This window comes from Sphaerulina musiva (genome assembly GCF_000320565.1).
Source record: "Sphaerulina musiva SO2202 unplaced genomic scaffold SEPMUscaffold_7, whole genome shotgun sequence".
Taxonomy (NCBI): domain Eukaryota; kingdom Fungi; phylum Ascomycota; class Dothideomycetes; order Mycosphaerellales; family Mycosphaerellaceae; genus Sphaerulina; species Sphaerulina musiva.
This window is the reverse complement of record NW_016017389.1, coordinates 1,853,119-1,866,514: the sequence shown is the minus strand read 5'-3', so window position 1 is coordinate 1,866,514 and position 13,396 is coordinate 1,853,119. Positions and strand designations below refer to the sequence as shown.

At 41.4% G+C, this 13,396-nt stretch overlaps 2 protein-coding genes across 2 annotated transcripts; one reads left to right on the top strand and one right to left on the bottom strand.

The window, feature by feature from the left end:
• Positions 1-365: 365 nt before the first annotated feature.
• Positions 366-2,101, bottom strand: SEPMUDRAFT_150467 (uncharacterized protein). The gene has a single exon (XM_016906196.1). The coding sequence runs from the start codon at positions 2,095-2,097 to the stop codon at positions 379-381; it is 1,719 nt and encodes a 572-aa protein (XP_016759693.1). The 5' UTR covers positions 2,098-2,101; the 3' UTR covers positions 366-378.
• A 1,297-nt stretch (positions 2,102-3,398) lies between these two features.
• Positions 3,399-4,731, top strand: SEPMUDRAFT_150466 (NAD(P)-binding protein). The gene is made up of 2 exons (XM_016906195.1): positions 3,399-4,204; positions 4,277-4,731. The coding sequence occupies exons 1-2, from the start codon at positions 3,487-3,489 to the stop codon at positions 4,579-4,581; spliced, it is 1,023 nt and encodes a 340-aa protein (XP_016759692.1). The 5' UTR covers positions 3,399-3,486; the 3' UTR covers positions 4,582-4,731.
• Positions 4,732-13,396: the final 8,665 nt, after the last annotated feature.

Sequence of the window (13,396 nt, the reverse complement as noted above, 5' to 3'; positions counted from 1 at the left end):
ACTAACGAATCAGCGGAAGTTGGAGCAGCAGTCGAATGAGGAAACATGTAAGTTTTTCGTGCTTGAAGTAAAGTGGGGTGGAGTGGATCAGGTGAGGAAGGCTAATGTGACGACTCGGGAAGCAAGCAAAGAAGTCGACTATATGTATACCAAGCGGCGATTGACCATCTGGGAGGTTATGGATATAGTCTGCAAACCGTGCGAGCGCTTTTCTGTTGATGAAATGGACACTACTACAATCTCTGACTCCCTCGGACAATGGATCAAAAAAGAGAACTGACCATGTGTGCATAGATGAGAAGCGCGAGACGTTCGGAACTCCCGAATCTGGTACCTCGCCTACTACTATACTTAATACTTGAGAGCTGGAACACGATATCACACATTTCCACTGCACCCCTCTCCATCATCCATCTCCTCGACGATGGGTCGTCCTTCTTGCTGCTGTTGCTGCTGCTGCTGCATCCCCCGAGCAACCTCTGCAACCATCTCTCCGAAACGCCTCTGATTCTCTACACACTCTCTCCCCAATGCCTTCACTAGCTTCACTCCACCCTGTCTCACTTCTTCCCTCGCATGTCCGCACATTTTCCTGATTGCTGGTGCTGTATACTCGTATGCGCCAATCTCCTCGCGAATGGCGATCGAAGGACGAGAGAGCTGAATGAGGAGACCGGTGATGGAGTGTAGGGTATCCGCTGTATCCGGTGATGGAGAAGGAGGCGAAGTAGATGGGTTGCTGTTGTTGGGAGTGGAAAGGGATTCGGGCAGGGAGACGACAATGTCGAGTAGGTCGTAGGGGATACTTTCTGTGTGAGAAATGATGGCATGAGGAGATGAAAAAACATCCGGATTTCCATTCGGAGACGCTTGCTGTTGCTGTTGTTGTTGGGTCGTCCAGAGCATGTTTCCCAGAATTTGAGCTGCTGCGTTAAACAGCTGAGAGGAAGCTGAGAGGCCTTGAAATTTCTCGGGGTAACACCTATCTGCAGTCCTTGTGTGCTCGCTACTATTCCCACGAATACGTCGAGCAGTATCGGCAGCTGCATGGATGACATCTGTTAATTGTGTGATTACTTCGCTGTTGTGGGAATATGTCGTCGCAAACGCAGGGATTGCGGCCATATCCGAGAGACACCACACCAGACTGGCTTGTAGGGGAATCATCAGTTTGCGATCCTCTTCTGCTTCCTCTCCTCCTTCTGCCTCTCGAGGGATTTGTGAAATCAACTTCTCCTGCCGCTCTAATAGCTGCCAAACTTGTGGAAAAAGTTTGTTGGAGATGATTTGTTTCTGAATCTCTTCATCCCGCAGAAATACCAAAATTGTCTCGGAAAGCGTCGCAAAGGTTTCGATGTCGTGGCTCCAGGGCTTGACGTAATCATTTTCAGCTGTATTCCGGATCGAGTGGAGGTTGAGGAGAGCCGAGAGAACGTCGTCTGGCAGTGATGAGAGCGGTGGCGACATTTCGGCCTCTTTCGTTGTCGTTGTTTTCTGTCCACTAACTTCAAACAAGACGTTGATCGCGCCATCGAGTTCCCCATCATCCAGGCCTTTTCCACACACTTCGTTCAGAAAGCGAATCAGGCCCCAATGGACTTTCTCCTCATAGCAGATTCTCTGGCTGACTTCATGTTGGTGACAAATGTTGTTCAACACTTTGGTCGTTAACAATCGTATGGAGAAATCGTTCTGTGATGATGATAGATATGCCGAGGCCCAGGGGAAGAAAGCAGCGGTCGTGGAGGAACAGAGGATATCTCTCGCCGTGTGATTGTCATTGTTGGTGCAGGTGTTGGCGATACACCGCAGCGCGGAGTCTGCGATGACTGCCGATGTTTCCTGGTCGGTGTCGGGGAGCGTTGAGGATGCAGAAGAGTGAATATAGAGCAGAGAAGTGAGGGTGTTCAGGAGAATGGGCTGCGAGAGCTGTTGACGTGTGGACTCGGATTTCTTGCTGGATTCTGCGAGGCTGCGGAGTGCTATGGCCGTTTCCGAGAAGTTGCTAGGGCCAGCGTCGTTAATGGACGATATTGCTTGAAATGCGAGAGACACGCTTGTCATCTCTCCTCCTCCTTCCGCTTCTACGCCTGACATTATTGTAATAGACGGGGAAGATGACGCCGCAGAATCAGAATCAGCCCTCGCATTCGATCGTGAAGTCCCACATGTGTTATGGAGCCTCTTGAACGGGTTAGCGTAGATTAGTCATCACTGAAAATATGCGCCAAGACCACTGTGACATAGAAAAGCGAAAATAACGCGTTACGCATTGGACGACAGTGAAGGGTACCTTACCTAGAAGTCAGCAATTGGAGAAGCAGTCGGTAATACTTCCTTGACCCAATTGGAAAGACGGCTACTGTACTACACAAAGAGCAATGTCATTTGGCCCCAGACCCGCCAGCACTGCTGGCGGGCGAGGACCCCCTGACCTACCTATGACCAACACTTGAGCCCACCCATCTCACCCATATCAAGGTCTGGGGAGCAGCGCGAGAACGGGGTCCAGGAGGAGTGACGAGAAAGTCCTGCATCGACGTCGCATCTACTGCTGACACTCACACCGCCCGTCTACCATTCCTAAAAGGGTTAATGTTGAAGTCACAGGACTAGGGCGGTTGTTGGTACAGGAGCAAGCATATTGGCAATGGAGGACGAACGAGTACCAGGCTTGCAGATGCGCAGAACAGAGAAGGTTACAGACGGTCCGTGTAGAGAGGGGACGATGATTGGACCTTTAAAAGGCATACCATCAAAGTGCGAAGTGAGGGAGTAAGGGAGTGAAGGGAGTGCGACTGGATCTGGTCTCCTCGATGCTCGCAGTCCCTCTTCGGAAGTGAGAACCGAAGTCGGATTACACATCCGTCGATCGCATTGATTGTACCTAATTTGTTGGTCCTCTCCATGACATAATGGCACGTCGGTGGTCTGACAGGAACATGCTCTCGGATGGGGGGCGGGATCCCGTTCATCATGTACACTCCGCCCGCTCTCCCTCCGCGAGGAGTCTAGAAGAAGGTGGCTCTTCGGGAACAAGACGGTTGTTGTTGGCCGGGAGGGACCAGCCATTGCGATTGGACACGTTTGCACGCCAATGACGCACTGTACCTGACAGCTCCAGCACTGCAGTCCACTATACACCTAGGTACGCTTCATTCGATGTCCACGATTAATCAGCTTTCTGCCGTCCTCGAAACACTTTGTTCACTAGTGGAGGATAATGGCGTTTCACCGCCAGGGTGGGCAAAAAGGGAGGGAAAAAAAAGTCATACAAGAAGAGCACTGCATGCAAGCCAAACTTACCTACCTATTTAAATGCCGTCTCTACCTACTGACTACTGCTTCATCTTCACTTCCCTTTTGTACCACTCACAACCACAACCACAACCATACCTGTAATCACCGTCACAATCCCAACTATAACACAGTCGAACAATACCACTTTCGATCGACAACAGCACAAATCACATATCGAATCCCAAAATGGCAAGCGTCATCAAAGACGAGAACCGGGCACTGCCCAAAGGCTCTCTCATCCTCGTCACGGGAGCTTCTGGCTACATTGGCTCACATGTAATCAATGAAGCCCTCGCAGCTGGATACAAAGTCCGTGGCACGGCCAGAAGCGAGGAAAAGGCTGAAAACACCAAGAAGATTTTCAACAACCACCCCAACTACTCGACGGCCATTGCAGCCGACTTCCAGACCGATGGTGCCTTTGATGAGGCAGTCAAAGGCGTCGATGCCGTGATCCACGTTGCTTCAGACACCACCTTTGGCACCGATCCCAACAAGGTCATCACTCCCACGAAAGCGGGAGTGCTCTCCATTCTCAAATCAGCTGCAAAGGAACCCTCCGTCAAGCGATTCGTCCTGACCTCATCCTCCGCTGCCGTGCTTCTCCCCAAGTTGAACAAGGAACTCACCGTGAGCAAGGACGATTGGAACCAAGAGGCGATCGATCTCGCCTGGGCACCGCCTCCATATGGCGATGACCGCGCCTACCCAGTATATGCTGCATCGAAAGCAGAAGGTGAGAAGGCCATGTGGCAATTCGTGAAGGAACAGAAGCCATCATTCATCGCCAATGCCATCCTCCCCAACTTCAACATGGGCAAAATCTTGCCAGGAGGAAGTCCGGGGGCAACAGGTGGTGCCATTCCCGATCTGTACAACGGCAAGCTCTCTCCGATTGGTCCTCGTAAGTTCACCTCGTTCCATCCTCCTCTTCACATATCCCGATCTTCGAGGCAGTATGCTAACCTGAGGAAAGAATACATGATTGATGTGGTGGACGATGCTCGTCTCCACCTCATTGCAGCAGCCCTCGATCCCAGCATCGAGAATGAGCGCATCTTTGGCTTCAACGTCGCTTTCAACTTTGGTGACATTATTGCCATCATCAAGAAGCACTATCCGGACGCGAAGAATGTAGCCAAGACGCCTGAGAACGAGGGCCGCGATCTCAGCAAAGTGCCAAACGAGCTCGGCGCAGAGCTACTGAAGAAGTGGTATGGGCAGGATGGGTACAAGTCACTCGAGCAGACTGTGCTTGAGAATTTAGAGGGCCAGATCTGAGAAAAGCAGCTTTCCATCTGTCTCACGGCTAGAATAATGCGGCTCAGCAGACGATGTTTATATATGACTTGGTCTAAAGGGCTTCACGACGTTGATGCCAACACACATTATATAACGATTGTACGATAAATTACAATAAACAGATTCGACTCATGATTGTTTACATGTAATATTCTATATTGCAACTAGTAAATAGACTGCTCTCTATTGACTATTATATACAATATTTTCTTATAGGTATAAATACGTCCTACGGGCTTGCTTGTAGGTAGTACGGAAATCTCGTACGCAGCGGTCTAGATAGATTTAAAGAACTTGAATATGAAATATACTAAGTTTATAATAAGCAGGCTTGGCAAATTAGAGAGAAAACATATTGCTTAGTTCAAGGGTATATATTACTATTATCTAGGAGTATTTCCTTATATATATAAAACCTAGAATGTCTTTTCTTACATATTGTTAACGTTCAACCCTTTAGAGAATCTAGCAGATTTCGCTAAGTAAAAAGAAACACTCTAGAGACTTACTAGTAGCTATAGAACTATAAGGCTACTGCTTGATAATCAAGTAATAGCTAGGAGAAGCGCTTAGATACAAGGAAGCTTATAGCTCGATAAAACTGTATTCGGAACCGTCTCTACAAGCCTTATCGACCTTAAAAATCGAATTCTTAATCTAGAGCGCCCGTGTTCTACAGTAGTCTAAAAGGCTACAATTAAAGGCGTTTTAGCGGTATTCAAGCTTAAGAAGTAGTGCCTATTAGAAAAGTAATATACCCTTAGGTAGGGACTTTAAAACCTGCGAAAGTAGGGTTCTCGAGGCGTCCTCTCTCTCGCGAAAGAGAAAGAGCTATAAACGTTTGTACGCCGATAGGGCTAAAAGATTTATATAATTCAGGCCCTTAGAATAGATGCGTAGTTAGCTTGCTAAAAGGAGCTGCTATAGCATCAGGTATAGAAGTCAGCACTCTACTTTCAATCTCTAATAAGTAGACGGCTAAAGAGGTATAGTCAAAAGGCGGAGTTATATAGTTATAGAACTGTTAGAAGGACTTAGAAACACTTACTCCTAGATCGTATAGGTACGAGTCGCTTTAGGGACTTAATATATTTATTCTGCCTAAAAGAAGAAACAAGAACTCTATAAAAGGCGAGATTTATTACCTCGTTATATAGTTCTAAGTATGTTAGAGCTAAACTGTCTTAGCCTTCGATACTGTATCTCGGTATTACTCTTAGATTCTATAGCTAAAGCTCTACTACTACTAAGCTATCCCTAATAGCGGCCTAAAGGGGTACTATCGCTTATCTTCTATCTATAGATAAGAGGACTGCGTATACTCTTAGTAATTAGTATACACCGAGTTTGTTGCTATAGCCGTCGCTAGTAGGTCTTGAAATATTGATCTTTAGCTTCTTAGACTAAAGTCTTAGGGTGACCTATGCTCTAGGGCGACCTACGCTCTAGGGCGACCTACGCTCTAGGGCGACCTACGCTCTAGGGCGACCTACGCTCTAGGGCGACCCTGCCGTCTAAGCAAACCTGACTGGTTACGTATCTTATAGTAGTAACGTAATATGTAGCGGTTATATCGGTTACGTACTATCTAGAGGTTACGTGGTATCTACAGCTTACGCAGTATCTAGAGGTTACGTAGTATCTAGAGGTTATATGCCCGACTAATCTAAACATAGCTAGAGGATAGCCCTAACGTAAGGTTAAGAAATATGATTCTAGAGAAGACTCCAGACATCTCTAGAGATAAATACATACTACTTGCTAGAATAAATTTCTAGAGAGAATGATAGAACACTTTCTAGAGTATATAATTCTAGAATAAGGTCTAGGAACCTATAGAAAGAAATAGAGTGAGCTATCTTTGAATCTATTGCTATAAGGTGGTTCTATATACCTTGCTTCATTATATAGAGCCTGAAATATAAGAGAGAGGCTTTCCTTGCAACATAATTAGGATTCCACTACTGAATATATAAAACTTCATCTCTACTAAAAGCTGAATATCCTTCCCCAATCCAATAACTGATATTATAATTAGCCTAAGTAAGCGTGTCTTCATTATTGTATAGGGTCTCAATTGGGTATAGGTCTAGTAAACTAGTAAGGGCATCTAAAGACTTGATATTCTTAAGCTTTAATTAATCTAGCAACAATCTTTCTTGCTTTCTAATAGATACTAACGTTATCTTCTACAATGAATACTTCCTTATAAGGGTATAGGGGGGTCATTATAAACGTCGGGCTAATAAATTTTAAACGTCGGGCCCAAAGTTTGCCTTAGGCCGCATTATGTACCTAAGGCAGAATATTCGTATGTTACCTGCTTCTATAACGAGAGCGACAAGACAAGACAAGACGAGCGCGACGAGACAAGACGAGACGAGCGCGACGAGACGAGACGAGACGAGACGAGCGCAACGAGACGAGACGAGACGAGACGAGACCGACGAGATATAACAAGATATAACGAGACCGACGAGATACGACGAGACCGACGAGACGCGACGCGACGAGAGCGACGCAACGTAACGCAACGCAACGAGAGCGACGAGAGCGACGAGAGGAATAAGAGCAACGAGAGGAACGAGACGCAAAATACCTACCTAGAAAGGAGAGAGAGAGAGAGATAGAATACCTAAGAGAAATAGTTTGAGATATCTTCTGCCTAAGGCATATTATGCCTAAGGCAAACTTTGGGCCCGACGTTTAAAATTTATTGGCCCGACGTTTATAAAGGCCCGTATAGGGCTTAGACTTTATAATAGTACCTAGACTTAGAAGGTATAAAACACTGAATCTAACCCCCTATTTTCTTTAATCTTGAACAATGTCTCTATAGTAATATTTTTTTCCCTACCTTTCCTTTATCTAGGAGGTAGAGACGTATTCTAAGTATCAATACTAGTTCTAGTTTCTTAGAGAAGCTCGACTTTTAATGCCTAAACTCGCCAATTTATTTGGGAGTCTATCTCTGAATGTACCCTAGCTCAATCTAATACTAATTCTATGGTTATATTATCCAATTCAGGGCATTGATAAATGGCAGGCGTAGAAATTCGGCAATCTGGTGCCAAGCCTCGGAACGTTACGTGTCCCTACGACACTTTAACATTTACCTGCTAAAATATACATACATACATATACTTCTGATATATAAACTACACTATCTCTATCTTAATATAGAGACACTTAATATAACGCTTGCGCGCGCTAACAGATACCGAGCTTAATAAAAATATTAACAGACTCTTCGACGAGAGCAATACTGTAGAGCGCCGCTACAGAGGTAGAAAATCTATTAACTAGCCTAGCAGCGACTTATCTAGTAGTAACCGACTTAGTACCGGAAGTAAGACTAGGCTAATTATAGGCTAGAGAAAAAGTCCTTAGCTAACTATATAGTAATTAGATTATTATAGAGGAAGGCCTCTACTAGAAGAAGGCGAAGGCTCTAGCGAAGGTTCTCTTTTAATAGGAGATCTTTCTCTAGGTTACGATAATTCGTAGTATATATCTGCTTCTTGAATGCCTAGTGTTTATCCTCTCTAATTAAGACATTAATATTAATAGGAAGCCCGTACTCCTCTATAGTAGACGAAAAATAGATGGCAATATATATGTTCGGTTTCTTTATATCGCTTATGTCTGTATTTATTAATTAAGACAGCGTAAGTAGTAGTTACTAGAGATTAGTCCTATAACTATATACGATAATATGTATATCAGCTCTGCAAATTCTACTAACTAAAGTGCTTATTAGTAAGGTATTACTCCTTACCGCTACTATATACTAGCTATAGATATAACCTACTAGGTCGGTACTTATTATAGTAGCTAATATATCTAACAAATGTTTTCGGATATAGTGCTTCTATAGCTAACAGCGCAGAAGAATAGGAATAACGTTTAACTAGCGAGTATACTTAGAATTACATAGCTCTTAAGATAGTAAAGGGGGCCTTAAACTCGTAGCTAAATTAAAGGGCACGGCTAAACCCGTAGAAGAGCTGTATACTCCTTAGTAGCCTTCGGTATATAAACAGCCTCGAGGAGTAGTTTATATAGTATTCTAGTTTATATAGTATTCGTACTAGGCCCTAGAATTTGGAATAAGTAGGATCCCTAGGCCTAGATATAATAATATCGAGTATAGGAGCTATAACTTAATATGTATTAGGACTAGGAACTAGTCCCTAGCATATAGCGAAATTATTACAGGCTTTCTTTATAATATTGAAGATAGTGTCTATATCGTAGCGTTAATATATTATAGTATTATAATATCGGCCTTTATAGAAGATATTACAGTCTAGTATACTATAGCTAGTGCTATTGATATAGTAACTACGGTATCCTAGGTTAGCCCTCTATATCTTTATTCCCGAGTTCTTCTATTGCTATAGTATATTACTAAGGAAAGCGAGAGTAAATGCTACAAGTTTTACCTTTTAACTATTAGGTATATCAACCTCTATACCTTAGTTAAGAAAGGTTGTTCCTTTCCTACTAATCGCCCTTACGATATCTACGAAATTAGATTTATACAGACTAAGCGTAACTAGAGAAAACATTGGCCCGGTGGGCCCTACTATAACAACCGAGGCCTACTAATATATAGTAAAATTCTATTAAGACCGGTAGGTATTACTAGGCCAAAACAATTAATAAATATAAGTAGTAGTAAGGAGATAGTATTGTAATCCCTAGATAATAGGAGGCTAAGGCCGAGTTAGGCCGAGGGTTAAGTAAGTAAGAGATGTAATAGAACTCGTATAGGTCAATATCGGGTATAACCAGTGCTATACAGCTATTAATCTCTATATTAGAGATAGACATAGATTTTTTATAGTAGTATTAGTACTAACAGAGATTTCTTATAATAGTATTAGTAGTACTCAAGTATAAATAGATACAGATGCTGCTTTAAGAATTGGTCTATACCTTCCAAATTACAACAGATAATCGTCCTACCTATACCTATAGTTAATTAGTAGAGTATCTCTAAGAAGCCTTAGCTATACCTAGCAATTTCTAGTTCTACGCGGACTAGGTTACTTAGATAGAGTAGAGTAACTAATATATACTCGGATATAATTTCGATAATCTAACGAAGGAAGAGTCTACTACTTAGTCAGTAATTTAGAGCTATACTATTTACCTTCTCGTTTCAAAGGTATAGTCTAGTATGACATTAATGTGGTCTTTAATCTAATACTTATAATAGAAGAAGACGTTATTCTATAAGAGTACTATCTTTTAAGGAAGAAGAGGTAGCTCGAATTTGTATTACGTATTAGAGGACTAAAACACTTCTTTTAGACGACAATAGTACCCTAGGCAAACGGAAAGGTCCTACAGAAGTCCTGGCCGACTATAAGAATACGTCTAGTATATAGTATAGAGTACGTTGAACAACCTCTTATATACCTAGCAGATCTATAATTAAAGATAATAAAGTCTAAAAGAAAAATTGGATACTTATCTGTCGATATAGGTTAAGAATAACTATAAGAGAATTTATCTTAACAATATAGATTATAGAACTTGCCAAATCCGCAGTATATACTATTAGCTATAGTTAAGCTTATAAGTTTAGTAAATAAATCAACTATATTAAATATAATTAGGTCTTCCTCTAAAGCTGCCTAGAGAGGGATCTTCTATAAATATATATATACGAAGAACCAGGATCTGTAACTTAGCCTATACGTACCTAGTTCCCCGTACTAGGCTTTGTTATCTCCTATAGCTAGCCTACCTGCTTCTTAAGTATAGATATATATATTAGAAGGGTATTTAACGCGGCCTAGCAGTCTGGTATACGCAGGACCTCTAATAGACTCTTTTATTAAGAACGCGATATTCTAGCTTCTTTGTACTATAGGCCGAGAGCAGTCCTAAACCGCGAAGGATTCGTATTATATAAGCGCTTATAAGGAATAATATCTAGGTTATCGGATTCGAAGTCGTTCTATATATTGCTAGTTTCGTCGAAGAGCTAGGTTAAGTACTAAGCAAGGTCTTTATTCTTTGCTAGAGGTTTAGTATATTAATACGCTAGTTAAATCTCTTCTACGTTAAGTACAACTAGTAGGGCAGATATAGTATCGTCGTAAATATAAAGTGTCTCTATTAATATACTAGCGTTAACGAAGGCGGAGGCCGGTATATCGAGCGCTATAAGCTCTACTATATTAAGTCCCTCCTCTTGCTCCCTCTCTTCCTCTCTAACGCTCTCTTTATTACTCTTGGTCTCGTTGTCTATATAGCTAGTATAAAGTTGGCGCTAGACCTTAGTCTTAGTATAATCGTTCGTATACGGCCTACCCTCCTAGTACTACAGTTAGCTATCTCCTACTTATCGTAGTCGAGGGGTAATAGGTAAACAGAAGTGTCGCGATATAGATAAAGTAATATAAAAGCTAATCGAGTTGCGTTACGTTATATATATATACTTTACTCGCCCTATAGACACGTATTGTCTATTATACTAAGCGAACGTATAGTAAACAATTTAGGCTTTATATAATACCTCGTATAGCAAATAATTTATACTCTATATAATACCTTACAAAACTCTTACTAACCTTCTAAATATATACTATACACAATAGCTAATATATTACTAATTTGCCTTATTAGTATAATACCCTAATATCGAATACCAAACTAATATACGTAGATATTATAAGAGCTAGGAATTCAAGATACCTCCGAAAGGCTCTTATAGCGTCTGTAGCGTCCGTAGCGGGCGTAGTAGTAGTATAAATTATAGTAACCTTACTACTACTACTAGGCCTACTTATAGTAGTAGTAACTAGTACCTAACGGGAGAGTTATATAAGCAGAGTAGCGCTCGACGTAGCGGTAGGGGTAATACTACTCCCGACGGTAGTACTTATACTCCCTATAGTAGTACCTACCTGTACTCCCTATAGTAGTCCTAGAATTACATTTAGTAGTACTAAGTATTCTATATACTAGTCCTTTAATATCGACCTAGCTATATAGTAACTAGATCCTCGTCTTCTATAGACCGCTAGTACGAATCGTTCTACCTCTAACCCTAGTATAGGTATTAGTTTTAGCTCTAGTAGTAGTAGATCTATCGTTCGCCGAGGTACTACTCTATATTCGAAAGCTACTACTACCTTCTATTAGCTTAGCTTTGAACAGAATATTCCAGGTAATAGTTAGTAAGTCTAGAGAAGCGTAAAGAGCTATACGAAATAATATAGGAAGGTAAGACTATCGACTGTTCCTCTTACTACTATAGAGAAGAAGCAGTTTAGTACTACCCTAGACTATACTATACGATAGAACATAGTTCTAATATACTCTAATTTGAACCTCTTAGATAATATCTCCTTTGTCTTTAGTAACCGTATTAAGGTTAATAGTACTAATTATATCTAGGCTCGTACTAAGATATTAGAGAATTACCGCTTGTACAAATTAAAGGTACTACAATAATTTGAGCTTCTAATTAGTAAGCTAGTAGTATAAGACCCGTCCCTTATAGAGATTTCTAACTAGACCTTTGCTAGTAAGCTACGCTATTTTATAAAGAATTACGTTAACCTCGAGGGTAGCTCTAAGCTTAGCAAGTAGTTTATAAAGGCTATTTTTGTTAACGTCGGGGTCCGCGTACGTACGTAGTTTAGGAAAGGCGAGACAATGGATAATTAGGATATAGTAATAAACTTCTAGAACGAGATTGCCTTATTGCCTGCCTACGACGACGTTACGATTTCGGATCTTTTAGTAGCTATCTTAAATATTCCGTATTACAAAGGTAAGCAAGAAGCGTAACTTTATAGATATAGTCGAGAACTACATCTCTATAGAAGAGGCGCTAAAGAAGTAGTAGATTGTACTCTTTACTAATATCCGTACTAGCGGGGACGAAGATATCGATAAGCTAGACGAATTCGATAATAAAGACGATAAGGGGAACCTATAGTACGATAGGGAAGGTAGCGATAAGATAAATATCGATAATATAGACGAACAAGTGTTCTCTAACTAAGCTAAGCAGGCGTAATACGATCGATTAAGAACCTAGGACTATTAGCAGTCGCGTAACGATTAGCAGTCGCGTAACGATATATAGGAGATAGACTAATCTTAGAATCTTAATTAGGATACAGACCTAGAGGTATATAAGGGAGATAGAGACAGAGATAAAGAGGATATTAGACGTTAATACGATAGCGGCGATAATTCTAGTAGAGACTAGTTTAACGTAGGCCTAGGTAGGACTATTAACTATATACCTAGAACACTAACTCTATCTGTAGCTATTCGACTTCGTTCGTAACTTTTAGTTCAAGGTACTAGTAGAAGATAAGACTATACTAGATAGAGTTACTAACGGAGATACTAAGCTCGGGTTTAGCGGTAGTAGCTATAATACTAGCTTTACCTAGGGCTAACAACATCGCCTAAAGTACTAAGCACTTAAAGACCTCTTTGGTTCAATATAGGTACCTCCTAGTAAGGTACCTATATATATATATAGATATAGCGGGTATAACTACAAGGACTTATAGCGATACGTTAGGATAAGGTTAGATATACCCCTTGTCTTTAGTATAGGCTATATATTAATACTACAGACTACTAGATATATTCTATAAAAATTAAATAATTTATATGACTTTACCTTAGTACTCTATACTAGTCCTTACTAGCTTCTAACGTAACGTAGTATACTACATATACCTAACCTAAGGCAACCTAACTAAGGTATACCTTATATAGAGAAGGTATATATACCTAAGGCACTTGTATA